This window comes from Lissotriton vulgaris, unplaced genomic scaffold, assembly GCF_964263255.1.
Source record: "Lissotriton vulgaris unplaced genomic scaffold, aLisVul1.2 SCAFFOLD_2240, whole genome shotgun sequence".
Classification (NCBI taxonomy): Eukaryota; Metazoa; Chordata; class Amphibia; order Caudata; family Salamandridae; genus Lissotriton; species Lissotriton vulgaris.
Window position 1 is genome coordinate 93963 of NW_028243427.1, and position 15529 is coordinate 109491.

A 15529-nucleotide genomic window follows, 5' to 3' on the forward strand; every position below is an offset into this window, starting at 1 on the left:
GAAGTATGACCTCAATGAAGGACTGATCCTAACTTTATAGTCAAGGGAATTACTTTTGGCCCTTCCTGCCTTAATGCTCCTGCCTTTGACCTCATACCACTGAAAGGCAGAGCTGCTGGCAACTGCATCAACGCTGAGGGGACCCCCGATTCCCTGACTCTTGCCACTGCTCCCCCTGCCAGTCTCCTCGAGGGACTGTTTGGTATCCCCCCTCCCCTCCCGATTCTGGTTTAGCTGGCCCCAGGGTCGGCCCCCACGACCTTTTTTACTTCCCTTAGAAAAAGGAGTGATAGCAGGTCTCACCTGGAGTAAGGGACTAGCCCGCACCTCCTGGGCCCCCTGCACCTGCTTCTGCTGCTGAAACCGTGCAGATGGCTCCAAAGCCCTGCTGCTGGTTGGAACCAGCTCCTCCTGAATCTCCTCGATGAGCGCATACCTCCATGGAGCGCCAAGGGGTCGACAGGTGCTGACACTGCTGCTACTGACCTGGAGGAGCCCGCAAACCGCTGCTCTGCGGCCCCTACAGAGCACCAGGGCGGCCTCCAACTACTGAGTCAGAAGGGGAGAATCCACAGCCATTGTAGCTCCAACGCACATCCCCAGCCAAAGTAACCAAGCCCCCAAGGGAGGGAGCAAGCCTGTCACTGCAGTCAGGCGGACTTCAGGAAGGTAAGATGGGTCTCTTTAGAGACACAAAAACAACACAGAATGGGGCGCGGTTGCTCTGGGCACAAGCAGAAACTCAGCTAGCAGCCTCCATGTTCTCCCCACAAGACCTCCTTCTGATGGTTCAATATACTTTTATAGTGCTTCTTAGCTGCCCATATCTCTTGAAGATCTTTTGGGCAGTAGATGTCGCCTTTCTCAACCGTTAGCCGCAGAGCAATGCTTGTCAAACCCTTGAACATGCCAGCTTGGCTTCAGTAAATGCTTCCTAATATTTGAACATAGATGTTCATAATGGGCTAAAAGAAGATCCCCACTCTCTTCTGCCAGGCAGCAAAATGTCGTCTTATGATTCCCTAGAAGCAAACCAAGAGTGGTTGTGGGTTCATTTAATAACCAAACGAGTCTGAGGCCATCATTAGAATGCTGGCTGATCGCTATAAAGGCAGCTGGGGTTTTAGCTTTGAGTGCCAGGAAATGCCCTACAACGATTAGTGCATTATGACCCCCCTACTCTGTCTCTTTAATTAACCACGGTGAGAACGACAATGAAAAAGCCATAGTTGCAAATATATCATCAATAACTAAAGCCTGTCCCCACCCTCTGAGAGAGGCCAGAGATGGTCCATCACTATTAAACATACAAACTATATCAACAAGATCAAATGCAGCAAGGTAGAAGCCTAACTCATTCCCTCTAAAGTCAGGCAGGCCAGAATAAACAATTTGGTCCACAATCTCTTGCTCCTCATGATTAGCTGCTAGTTTAGCATTAAAAGCCCCACAGAGGAGGTAATTCGGTTGAAAATAAATCCCCACCCAAATTGGCTTTAAAAGGTTTAAAACAGAAAACAAGTATGTAAAATAAGTGCATACAGAATTTGTAAAGTTATTATAATAAAAATTCCTCTACAATAAGATTTAAATGGACCCAAATAGAGAGACCGCCCTTAGCTGTGCCCCGAACAGAAGGTGTTGCAGGACAAGCAATGTCCTGCCCAGCAAAAAGTGGGCCCAAAAAATATACAGGCTCTGAGCAAGGACCCTTCGACAGGACATCATTCCTCTCAGAATTATCACCCGAAGGAGATTCTCCCTGCGAAGGGGAAGAACCTTTTGAACACATATTCTCTGGACTGTAGCCCTTCGCCAAAACACTGTTACCTTCAGTTATGTCAGTGGGGGAAGGTGCTGAGAGGGCTTCAGAAGGTCAATCAACATTAGATAAAACTTCTAAACGAGTTGCTACTGCTACACCGAATTGATCCACGTTGAGAAAATGAACAATATGAGCAGGACCAAGTGGGAGGCGGTTCCATGGAGGTCTGATCACCGTAGTTGTAATACAGCGGTCGGACCACTGGTGTGGCGGTCCCTGGGGACTGGCACCGCACCTTCACCATGGGCTTTGAGGTCCCATGAGTCTCTGAACTCTAATCATGCCCTAAGCAATTAGATTGTGCACTATATTAGCTACAAAATTGTTAAAAAGATGAATGAATCTGCTTTCAACTCAAACTTGGACTCCTATTTCACATAGGTAAACTGGAGGAAATGTATTTATCTGCATATTTTTGAAACATAAAACAGTGCGAAATCTCACTTTCTTGTGTTGCCATGGTCCAAGTACTGTTTGTCCCCATTGCATATTACACAACTAAATGTTGTGTTGGCTTTCCACTATATTTGTCTGCATGAATTCATGCTGTACATACTTTGTAGAGTCGCCGAGTATTCTTACTATTCATCTTCATGTTTACCAGCCTAGCCATCTGAGCACGTTTCTAATTTTGAGGTAACACTAAATTGGAGTTGTGAAGATGTTCACTATGCAGGGCCGGTTCTAGGATTTTTGGAGCCCCTGGCGAAGGGGAATGTGCGCTGCCCCTCTAATTTTCAAAGTGACACCATTGGGTCTCCAGAAGCTGCTTTGTGCAGACTCCTCCTGGGCCGCAGCTCATCCTCTCAGCCACCTACAAGCACATCTTTTACTGCTCCTATCGGGCTGAAGGTGTGAGAATTGCTTGGGGGTGAGAGTTAAAACTGTGTGGATGCTAAAGTGCTGAAAATGGGCTTCCCGCAGTGTCTCTGAATGGGCAACAACTGGGACAAGAGGAAGTGTCCCCCTCCCCTAGGCCTACCCATACCATTCCTGAGAGAACCAGGTAGGGGGCCCTCCCATGAGCCCAATAGCAAAGAGACACCTTTCTTTCAATTGAATCAGCAGGGGTACATGAGGATCTGTGGTGTGTTGCAATTGTTCGGGCCCCATGCTGGAAGGCTGAGTGGGAGGCCCTGGGCAGTTGCCCACACTGCCCATGCCTCTAGCCAGCCCTGTCACTATGGTATAGAGATAGGTATTGGAAATGCTTGATTAGAAATTTGGAAACATTTTCAATGTTTGCTGTACTTAAATATTATATTGACTAGTATTGTCTAGTTATTAATGATAGATTGTGGCACAATAATATTTGTTGTGACAAGTAATCAATGTTACTCTGGAGCCTAAAAACATGACTTAATTTTCCAAACTTTTCCCCCCACAGGAAATGATGCTAAAAATCCTCTTACAGGCGACTTTGAAGTTTGCTTTTTGCCTCCAGTTGTACTGACCTTTGAACTCCCAGCACATTACCCATCAGCCTCTGCTCCAGTGTTTCGGCTCAGTTGCAAATGGCTCACACCAGTCCAGGTTTGACTGAAAACATATTTAATTTAAAATAATTTTCCAAACAATCAAACATAATGTCAAACACTAGAAATGTTGTTTGCTTGCTGCTTTTCGATGGGGGCTACTGAACGGGGGCTTCAGGTATAGCTCTGCCTCCTGCAAGCCGGCACTTACTGCCCCTAGCCTCTCCCACCAACTGATAATTATATAACTTAGCAATGCTCATGACAAGACGACTTTGTCGTCTTCATGGACACTGGCAGTGTGCAGGCCAGTCTTCCCGACGTCTCCTGACTTGAGGAGATAGAAGAAGGAGGTCATTGAGGATGCTGAGCCTGAAGCACGGTCCATCCGTTTAAAAACACAGCCTGGTGTAGGGGGATGTCAGGATTGCGCATGTGTGAGCGGCGTAATTCAAATAGGATACTTAAAAACGCTCACAAGGCATTTTATTCAACAGACATATTACCGTTGCCTCAGGCAGCACAGTAAATCTGCTAAAATGAGCCTGCCAGGCTCACTGCAGTGCATCCTTGAGGCCAGTGAGGAGCCCTACATAGCGGCAAAGACAGGATCCCAGCCAACCACTGCCCCAGTACTGATGGGACTGTGCTTCCAATCTATCAAGAAGCTGGGAGAGGGTTTGAGGTTAGCATCTCCCTTTTTAGGTCTTGCCTGGCCAAAGCAGCGCATGTGCTGCTCTCTCTATTGCGAGTACCTTTTGTAATCAATTCTGCTGAGGGCTTTCATGCACACGTCTGCATGGACAAACATGGCTGCTCTCGCCATTTGTCCATAGCAAACAGCATGCACGTGTCCGTAGGGACTGTGGACAGTCCAACGCCATTTTGTTGCCATAGCAACGAAAATGCCGCTTGGCATGTGCTTTTAATTACTGTGGGCTTCGAGCGATCGCTTTCACTTTCACGGCCGCTTGTTCTGAACAGGTGCTCAGGATTATACTTCAGCTGTGTTGTGACATTTTCACTTTCAAACGCACGCATGCATTCACGCGCGCTCAGTGCGGAGTTGATATTTTGAATTAGTTCTGTTAAAAATGAACTTATTGGACTGCACTAACTTTTTTGTTTCTCAAGAGAATTAACGTGTTTGAATGGTCCAAGCAGCGTGCCAACTGCTCTTCATGTTTGTTACGTTACTTTGCCTTTGTAAAGCGCCACATGCAGTACCAACTGCTCCCGAGCGCTTAACTGAGCAAACACTGAGGAGTGTCAATACGCCTGTCTTATCAAGTGAACTGTGATTGCAAGCTAGAAAGTTCTTTCTTGCCCCGCTTGAGATGATATTGAACTGATTGTATGGACGCTCGCAATGCCTACCAGGGCACCTGCGAGACAAAGCAATGGTGGAACAATAGAAAGTAGACAGAGCACATAGTTAAACAGAGATATTTTTATGGCGCTCTACAAATACACAGTTAATGTTCCCCAGTTAAACGAGAGTGTTGTTGCCAGGATCTTGAACTTGTTTTGTTTCTGAATACGATCTTGAACTCCTTTTGTTTCTGAATACGATACTTTGTTCCTAGGTCCCAAGTCACCCCATATCATACTAAATACCCATCTAATACCCTCCCTTTATGACTGGTGGCAAATTGCATTCTGGGACTTGTAGTTCTGCATGTCACTTGATGCACATCGGCTTATTAATCTCAGAATCGAAAGTGTTGGCTAAAAAGCCAGGATGGCTTGAAGTTGTCATTCACAACATGTGGCCTTTTGGCTGTTATGTGGCTGTTAGTCTGCAGACTGCTCTAACTGATATATTTTAAATGTTTTAGCCCTACCAAGTTTCCCAAGTCCAAGCATGCCATGTTGCTCCAGTCCAGGTTTTTTCTTTGAATTTTAGGACTGGCAGTCTTGTTCAGCAGGAACACAAGTCCCAGAATTCAAGGAAAAAAATCTGGACTTCATGGATCTGGTAAACTTGGCAGCTCTGATGTTTTACATTTGTTAAGCATAGCTGTCACGTTTCCCAGGCATATTAGTGACTAGCTAGACAGGTCCCGGATTTAATTTGAATTCTGGGCCTTGCCGTTCTGGTTTTATTCTTGGTTAACTTAGATCCCAACTCCCAGCATTCTAAGACAAACATTGAAATGAAATAGGTCTCGCCTTTTATTAAGTTAAAGCCATTTGCTTTGCAGCAAATGGCTTTAACTTAATGAAAGGCGAGACCTATTGCATTTTCAATGTTTGTTTAAATCTGGCCTGCTGCTATGTCTGTTCCTGTTTGAGAATCATGGCTTGCTGATTCCAACTTCCAGTGCCAGATTCCTGCCTTTCTTGTTGCCATAGAACAGCTGAGTTAGCAGCAAAGAAAGCAAAGCAAGTTAAAAAAAAATAAAGCTTGCTTTCTCAGTACATTTCTGATTGTTTGTGAGTGATTGAGGGTGTAAGAGATTGAGTGTGTGTTATTGAGTTTGTGTGTGTGTCTTTGAAAGTGATAGTGCGCGAGAATCGGTGAGAGTTATGAAATCATGTATAGAGGTACAGCGAAAAGATACTCTTCTAGTGTGTCTGAGCAAAGCAGTGAATTCAGTAAAGGTATGGGGCTAGATGTGGGGTTGCAGCATAGTGGCATCCAGCAATGAGCTGAAAAGCCTCTTAGGAGTAGGGGTACACCGACAAGCTCTAAGAGCAGAAACTAAAATACCCCCTATTGACTTATCATGGCCATCTTAAACTCAGGCTTTTTGGTTCAAGTCATGACTGAACCTTAACCTCCCCCTCCCCCGCCCCCCCCCCCTCCCCCCCCACCAACAAAGCTGGATCATCTTGGTTTCTGTGAAACAACAGAACAAACTGAAGATAGCGTAACAATTAAAGAGAAAGCCATGTCGTCCAGTCTCAACAGGATATTGGCACAGTGACAACACAGCGGTTGTCTTTTTTGGAGAGAACACTTGGATAAGGTATAAGTGCTGCATGTTGGCTGTATTTGATGTCTAGATTTGCACACCTACCAGTGGTGGTTGCGTGTTTAAGCCAATGGGAAGAGTGTGTGTGCGTGTTGGGTGTGGAAGGGAGGGAGTGACACAGTCTTTTTTGGCTTTTATCAGTTTTGTTGGAAACTGAGAAACAGTGAGTAAGGAAAGTAAGGTATACCAAGTGGCCTGTAACAAGGAGCAAGTGGAGAAGTGTGGCTCACTGGTTAGAGGAGGCAGACCTGGAAGCAGAGGTCAGCCCAGGACCAGGGTTCAATTCCCGGCTCGGCGGGGTCTTGAGTCCTAAAATGTCCATGGAATCGACAATTCTCGCTCCGGTGCCTACTCGATTCACGGGTTCACACTCTGCGACTCTGGGCAATAGCTTGCTTAATCTCCACAACGGCCCCTCGCAGTGGGATGCCTGGCTTTCACCTTGCGGATACCCTGCCGGGGCTATCTCACAGGGGAATACCAGGACGGGTTCCCTAAGCAAGCGCTTAGAGACCGGTTGGTGATTTGCGCTATATGAATTCCTGTACATTTACATTTACATTTGCAAGGGAACGTCATATTTTCCAACATGGCCTCAAAGGGAACCCCAGAGGAATGGGGGGTGAGCATTCTAGTTGTGGACAGGAAGTGATCAGGCAGATGGTGGAGGTAAGGGTAGCACAAGAGTAGGACAAGAGGTAACATTGGAGTGTGAAGAGTGGAAAGGAGGAAGCTACAACCGACATTGTCGGGGTTGGAGAGGGGAAGGATTCAGGAGCAGAGAGATGTTTTAGGATGCCACTGGTAGGAACACCCTGAGGAAGGTTAAACACCGAAACGCGTTGGTGACAACCATGTCTTATAACCAGTGTTTCCTTTAGAATATCTGGAAGTTACAATTAGTTTCGTTATTGTAAAGACTATTTCTTTTGCACTTTACAAGAAGATGGTATTTTTGACAATTTCTTTGTGTGGTTATATTCATATGGAAAAATGTTTGTGAAGGTTTTTCTAAACATATGACTTTAATATTGTATGTATGTGTGTCTTTTTAACATAATTTGATATCAACAATAAACTTTGAGACAAAAAAAGAAATACAAAATATATATTTTTGTAATATATATGTGTGAAGTATATTTATGTTTGGACCTCTATGATACAATTGCTGCACAGATGAATATGTAGCACTTTTGCCCAGTGCTGTCCTTTTTCCAATTAAAAGCATTCTAGTTGTGGACAGGAAGTGATCAGGAAGATGGTGGAGGCAAAGGTAGCTCAGGAGTAGGACAAGAGATAACATTGGAGTGTGAAGAGTGGAAAGGAGGAAGCTACAACCGACATTGTCGGGGTTGGAGAGGAGAAAGATTCAGGAGGAGAGATATGGAGGAGGGACTGGTGGGTTCCACATGGTGAAGGAGTCCCGGGACAGCGATCCAGAAGAGGGCACGGCAGGAGAAGACACAGAAGCAGGACACAAGGCACCGGACCATTCAACTCAAGAATCCAATGCGCTCATACCCAGCGGCAGCACTGCGGTCCCAAACTTCACAACCCAGAGGGAGGGTTGTGGCCTCAGGCAAGTGCTGCACTGAATTCGTATTGGGTTTTATTTTTAGTTGGTGGTACAGGGAAAGTGATTGGCGAAGGTAAATTCTTTTACCAGGGAAACCATAAGGTTTCTGTGTACTTTGCAGGGCAGATCAAACAGAGGCAAGGGATTGATTTTGTCTTTACACAAGTGTAAGAACATTGAGGTGAAGGCACTACATGGTGAGTTGTGGTTCTTCCTGTTTATGAATCAGAACTCATATCTGTTTTGTTTTCCTTCTAGGGGACTGTACCTTCCCAAAAGGAGGCAGGTGATAATCCTAAGTGAACTTATTCTGAAACAAGGCTAATACAGTGGAAAACACCCAGAGACCAGAGGGCAGAGATCGGACATTTGTATATAAACATTAACTAAGAGCCCGATTTAGATCTTGGCTGTAAGCATACTCCGTTGCAAAGGTGAAGGAGTATGCTTACTGCCAACATAATGGGACACCCTATTTAGATGTGGGCAGACCATAGGTTTAATTATGGTGGAGACTACTCCGTCTCCGCCATGATTAAACCTCTTTGACGGCCCTGTGGAGTAAGGGTTGTTGGAAGCAACCTTGAATTCAGCTCACCTGATTTAGATGGGCAGAAACACAGTTAGGTTCTCACTGCCTTGAAAAGCCTGATGATAAGGGTCAGTGAAAACTGCTAAATGCCTCGCACCGGCCCACTGCGTGTATCATGGAGACATGGGACCGGGTTAACAAACACATGGGCTGGCGCAACAAAATCACACAAGCCACACCATTCTGGGAATCAGAACGTCTGGGTCGCCTCGGCACCTGTCCAGGGTTTGACAAGTGGGACCTTGTCTGTATCTCAACGGTGGGAGACATGTTGGTCTTGGGGAGGCTAACTACCTTCACAGAACTCCAGCAAAAACATCAGCTTGCACCTACCAAAACATTCCACTACCTACAAATAAGTCATACCCTTAAATCAGCACTCCCCACCCCAAGGATGACCCTATACCTGAGGTTTCACCATTAGAAGACAGATTAATACTTGACCCCATGAATAAAAAAGCCACTTCACTCACATACAAAAAACTTTTGAATAACTGCCCTAACCCCCCTGATATTCCTTAGGCACAATTGGGAAGCTGACTTAAGTGACCTAGAAGATGATGACTGGCGGAATGCTCTGACCTCTCCCAGGGAGGTCGCAATTCCTATGAGACTACGCCTGGTCCAACTGAAAATACTTCACCGCGTGTATCTAGACTCGGTAATCCTGGCCAAAATAGGTGGGAGAGATCACCCGATGTGCCTTAGACACTGTCATCAAATAGGGACCTTTTTCTATGTCATATGGGACTGTCCTGTGATACAGAAATATTGGGATGGTGTTACCAAGCAAATGCAAAAGGCGGGAGGTAAGACTCTGAAGGCCACCCCACAGCGCTGTCTACTGAATATCTGGGAAGCCACTGACCTCAGACAAACGGAGAAAACGTGGGCCTCACTGGGTTGGATCATAGCTAAACGGAATGTTGCGCTACGCTGGGGGGGTGGGAACTGTCCTTGCCGTGCGCGACTGGGCAGCGGATATGGACATAGAAATGATAGCTGAAAAAGACGTTTTTAAAAACAGGAGGTGCCCCAAAAAGTGGGATTGTAAATGGAGTGGGTGGAATAAGTACAGAGGTGACATTTGCCTATCTCCGACACTCGAACTGCGGTGTGACCGGCTCCAAATGGCAGACCTATCCGACATTGAAAATGTCAGTTAACAAGGGGATGAGTACTGTTAATGTAAATGTGTATACCTGGTTACTGAAAGCTATATACACGTGGCTGTAGTGCAAAGCCAAACTCTGATCGATGATTGTGTTCAACGCTGAAAATGTGATTCCGGGTGATGATATAAGATGCAATTTTGTAATACATCTTTCTTTATAAATTGACTCAGCTTCATCTGCTGTAATGTGGTTTTTTGTTTGTGTTTTATTAATAAAATATTTTTATTAAAAAAATGCTTCTCTCGCCATAAGAGAGTACTCCTATATCAAGGAATTATTTTTTTCCCCAAACAAATTTGTTGACTGAGCCCTTCACCAAACAGCGAATTGCATTGACCGAAATGATCGTGGTAGCGGTTCCTAGGAATGCTTTTGTAATGATCGGCAGCTTGGTAGTCATTTATAAATCTGGTGGCCGGTCCTCCCACCAAGGCAACAGAGTAATTTACTCCATCGCCCTAGTGTAACAACGGGCCATCCTCCAGGAAATAAATCAGACCCTAAGACATTAAAAATTTGAAATGCCAATTAATTGGGTGTATTCATGATTGTGAGTCCTTTCACATGGCCCATGTCATGTTTGGAATTTACAACCAGTTCTCGTCACCTTGTGAACCGAACAATAGCTTCTCAGTACCCTCAGTACTTATAGGCTGGTCTGTGACCCTTTTCCTTGGACCCACAGTCTACTGTGCATAATCTTCAGACATGGCGCGAATATTCTGGACATAAGGCATTTATTTATTTATGTAATTTTTATAGCGCAACAAATACCCTGGGGTGTCTCGGCGCTGTAGAACTACTGGAGTCAGCCATCCTCTTACTGGTTAAACAACCATGTTTTTAAGAGCCTGCGGAAGCTCATCAGGTTCAGGGCAATTTTGATGGCCAGTGGCAAAAGATTCCAAAGTTTTGGAGTGGCCACAAGGAAGCGCCTGTCTCCCCAGGTGGCCGTTCTTGTGCGTGGCACAGGGAGGAGACTGGTGTTGGCCGATCTTAATTGCCTTCTGGGAGTATACAACTGAAAGGCTTCGGTCAGGAACCTGGGTCCTATGCCATGTACTGCCTTATATGCAATGCAGAGGGCCTTAAATTTAATGCGGCTCTCAACTCTCAGCCAGTGGAGCTGACGAATGCCAAGAGTGGTGGATTTGCGGCGAGGAATATTTAGAAGGATCCTAGCAGCCGCATTCTGGATGGATTGCAGCTTAGTTATGACACGCTTCTGGGTATGAAGAAAGAGAGCGTTCCCATAATCTATTTTTAGAGAAGACTAAGGTGGAGACCAGAGTCTTCCCAGCTGAGGCAGGGAGATAAGGTAGTAGTTTCTTAATTTTTTTCAAAATAAAGAATGCTGACGAGACAACCTTGTTAGTGTGGAGGTCAAAAGCCAGCTTGCTGTCAAAAATCACTCCCAGATTTCTGGCTTTTTCCAATGGGACAGGTGGATGGCCGAGCTTTTCCGGCCACCAGCTAGGAGACCATTCAGGGGAGAGTTTTCCGAAGGTCATAATCTCGGTCTTGTCCGAGTTGAGCCTAAGACAATTCGAGGCCATCCAGGTACTGACCTCAAGCATAGCTCTCTGGAAGTTGGCTGCCACAGTGAGGCCGTCCCTGTGGATACCCAGAACCAGCTGGGTATCATCTGCGTAGGATGTAAGCCGTACCCCATGGGCCTTTATTACCCTCGCCAAGTCCGCTACATAGATGTTAAATAGCATAGGACTTAGCGAGGAGCCCTGTGGACTCCACAAGGGAGTGCAGAGATAGGAGAGTAAAAGTCTCCCAGCCTCACTGTCTGGGTACGGTTTGCCAGGAAAGATGAGATGAGATCCCTGGCCAGACCGTTTATCCCCAGGGCTGTGACACGGTCGACTAGAGTGACATGGTCGACCGTGTCAAAGGCCGCTGACAAATCCAAAAGGATGAGCAAATCCAAAAGGATGAGGACAGCCGCCCCTCCCTGATCCATGATCGCCCTGATCTCATCAGAGGCCTTTATCAAGGCAGTCTCTGTTCCATGCCCTTTCCTAAAACCAAACTGCGTTTCGTCGAGAAGTTGGTGGGTCTCGACGAACTCTGAGAGCTGTCTATTCATCAGGAATTCGCATACTTTGGCAGGAAAGGGCAGACACGCAATGGGTCTATAACTGGCGACAGCTGTAGGGTCTAGGAAAGGTTTTTTTAAAAGGGGTTTTATAACAGCCTTCTTCCATATACTGGGAAAGTGGCCTGTCTGAAATGCAGTATTGCAGATCTCCATGAGGGGGCGTGAGATCACTTCTGTGAGTTTTAGCATCACAGAAGGAGGGCAAGGGTCCAGAGGGGAGCCCGATTTGATGGTAGAAATGAGTTTGATAACATCATCATGTGAGGCAGGTGAAAAACATGGAAAGGAATCATGATTGTGATGGGAAGGTACTTCTTTCACAGTACCGCCTCTGTGTTCAGTTTTGGTATCCCCTTCAAATGATGCATATATATCTGCCACTTTTGTGGTAAAAAAAGTAGATAATTCATTACAGAAGGTCTGTGAGGGCTCGACTCCAGGGCCAGTGGAGGGGGTGGACAGAGTCGTGACAACAGAGAACAGCTCTCTAGCAGAGTTAGCAGCGGTCTCAATTTGCGCCGAGAAGAAAACCGTTTTTCGGGCAATAATCGCCTTTTTATAGATCATAAGGGCATGTTTATAAGTTTGTCTGGCTATGGGGCAGTAAGCTTTCCTCCAGCGCCTTTCTAGATTCCTACAGTGTTGGCGGTGAAGTCTAAGATCTTCATTGTACCAGGCGGCCGAAGGAGATGCTCTGTTAGGTCTTGTGAGTTTCTCTGGGGCCACTAGGTCGGCGGCACTTCGGATCCAATCCTGGAAATCTGAGGCTGATAATGCAGGAGTATTTCCTCCCTGAGGCAGGAGGGGGCCAGGGAATCTAGCATCTGAGGGATATCTGCGTTTTTCCAAGCACGAGTCCCCACCCTAGTTCGGGGCCATGTGCACGTATTTGTCCTTAGAGCCCTTTCATGAACAAAAGAGATGCACGTGCCGCTATTTACTTTACATGAACTATTTTCTCAAAACATCTGAACTTAAACACCATGCTTTGTGTGTATTATCACTTCTTTTATTTGTTTTACGTTTTATTTTTATAATCACCAATTTGGTATATCAATTTGCCAAATTTACATTTTTAAGACCTTATGTACACAAAGAAAAACAACATTCATATTTACATAAACAAAAATACGGTTCAAATATACAATTCAAAAAAAGTGAAACATTCAAACCACCATTCATTCATCTGACATACCAAAACAAACAACAACAAGCATTTACAATGCAACGGTTTCGCCTTTGAAAAGGTTAGAGCTATTGGCATTGTAAATGACAACATTTTTATTTATTTGTTGGTTTTCAAAACAGATAAATAAATAGCACTGTCATTTACTATGCCAATAGCTTAATCTCTCGCAAATGCCACACACAAACACACAGACCCACAGAGTCCCACACACATACATACCTGCAGAGCCACACGTAGTTCTTTAATTTAGTGTACTGTTTTTGTTTCTAGGCTATGTAAATAGAAAGTTACTTTTAATTGATTTAATCACATGCCTAACAGCTGATGTGGAACGGTCTGCACAGAAATTAACTGTTCAGGAGTAGGTAGTGGCTTTTGTTTGAAATATTGTGCAATATAAAAGCATACACACAATTAGGCTAGGTAGGGATGGCTCTAAATCACCCCTCCCTGACTTGTAAAGGGAGGCTAGTGCATGTGTGTGTCCAGGGAGAGGAGGCCCCATATCCACTGAGAATCAATTGATTTATGTTAAAGGAAACAGTGCAGCTGTGTACAAAGGGCATCAGGCTTGTAAAATGCCAAAGCACACCACAGGCTGTGAGTGAGAGTCAGCGTGCCACTGCTGGACACTACCTATGCTCCCAGTCACTACTTTACACTTCCAGCCCATGAACTGATCAACTGTTCTAGCTAAAGTAATGGTCTACTAAGCTGTAGTCTTTTGAGGGGGCTAGCCTGTTTGCCCGATTCTAGCAATTATCAGAAGGTACCCAATATAGCACCACCTCATGTGCAAATAAGGTTGTTTCTTACTGTAGTTTTGCAATCTCAGATTGTTGCATGCAATCTCAAAAAACAAAAGCTTCCTCTGTATCTGATGAGAACTGACCTGGACTTGCTTGAAAAGTTGCCTTAATCCAGATTTTTTTCCTGCAGATTGCACACACCTTTTTGAAATTATCACAACCTCTATTTCAAACGTCATACCTCTGAAACCTAACAATACCTAAACTCCTGAAGTTAGTCTGCCACCCACTTGCAAAAATTCACATACCCTCCTCCTACCGAAGAGCACACTTAACTCCTATTAATTTAATCCACTACGTAGACCGGAGCAAATGCAAAATAATTGTTTCCATCAGAGCACAAAACTAATCCAAATACCGAACTATAACCACTGAAAGAGCACTCACTTGGGATCCGAAGCACCATGCTACTTGGCATAAAATAATTGAATTGCTATACTAGAGTAGAAGCGTTGTACACGTGCAATTACATAATACAATATATTACCCTCATGGCCCAAACTCAAACCATTACAGCAGTCGGGAAGAGGTAGTTAATGTAGGCTTTATTATAATTCCCTAATGCTGCTAGACACACCTAAGAAAAGACCGCTACGGATCATGCCTTCTCCAAACCTAATCAAAACTCCCATGAGAAAATGTTCCATAATGGTTGCAATACAATATAAAAAAACAACACAAACATTCGCCCTATGCCATGTGTTATAGATAATGAAAAAAGAAGAACTGACGCAGTCGAAGAGCGAACAAAGGCACGAGTAGTGTTAATAAGCTACAAGTATGGCAGACCGACTAGGCTACACAAGAAGGATGAAGATTGGGGTTAAGAGTCACAAAGCGCGCTCCTAAGAGCAAGATTCATATCGGATGACTGATGGTAGAGCTGGGACATGACACAAAGGGGTAGCAGTACTGACATTCTGTACTAACGGCATGCATACTACGGTGACTACCTAGCTATCCACTACTTACACTGACAGTCCATGAATCCACCCTCACGTCCATAGCCCGACTGCCTATGCATTTAACCCATATCATTTGTCCGTAATTTTACCACTTCCGGGTCGCATAACAACCAATCGCAAGCCTGAACACATTCTGGGCGTGATCTGTGAGTGTGAGGTGCAGCTAAAGTGTAAGACGACTTCAATGACGCAGTGGGCATCCAACCAATCCTAGTGCGCCATACAGAATTCTGAAGTATGGATTGGCTGTGGAGTCCGAACTCCCCATTGTCCGCTCCTTCTGACAGTCGACGGGTGCTAGATTAGCTTGGTGAGCGTGGAATTTGGCCACTGCATTAGTTGAAGGAAGATAGACAGGGACCGGGTGGTGACAACAGTCTGTCTCGAGAAGGCTATGCCGGACAGGACTCCTACCGTTCTGAATGGAGGAAGGGCAATAAAATCGGACTGTGTCCTTGTTTAATGTAACTGGTACTCCTAAAGCGCTCCAAAACCTTCGGGTCCAGTTGTTCGTGTTATATAAAACAGCAAAAAAATATTACACAAGTCAGGTCCCGGGCCGGCAGCCAATCACAGCGCGGCCTGGGGAATGACGTCACGGGGGGTGTCCCGGCCGGCAGCCAATCACAGCCTGGCCCAGGCAAGAAGGGGCGGGACTTAAAAAAAGTCACGGAAACGCCCCCGAATCGCGTTTTCACGGGGAAAGCGTGATTGACAGCCAATGTCTTCCAATGGCTAGCCTCCATTTATGGAGCTAGCCAATGGAAGACAGAGGCGGGACGAAGCCCGATACTGGAGATCATCAGATTTCCCCCTGGGCGGAGCACCTGCTTCG

At 45.5% G+C, this 15529-nt stretch overlaps 1 protein-coding gene across 2 annotated transcripts in view; it reads left to right on the top strand.

Moving 5' to 3' along the window:
* LOC147668350 (E3 ubiquitin-protein ligase RNF14-like) overlaps positions 1 to 15529 on the top strand; it is a 144119-nt gene that overhangs the window by 24313 nt on the left and 104277 nt on the right. For both annotated transcript variants that reach the window (XM_086948576.1, XM_086948577.1), the window contains exon 3: positions 3213 to 3358. In XM_086948576.1, coding sequence (XP_086804702.1) covers positions 3213 to 3358 — 146 coding nt within the window. The remainder of the gene's footprint in view (positions 1 to 3212; positions 3359 to 15529) is intronic.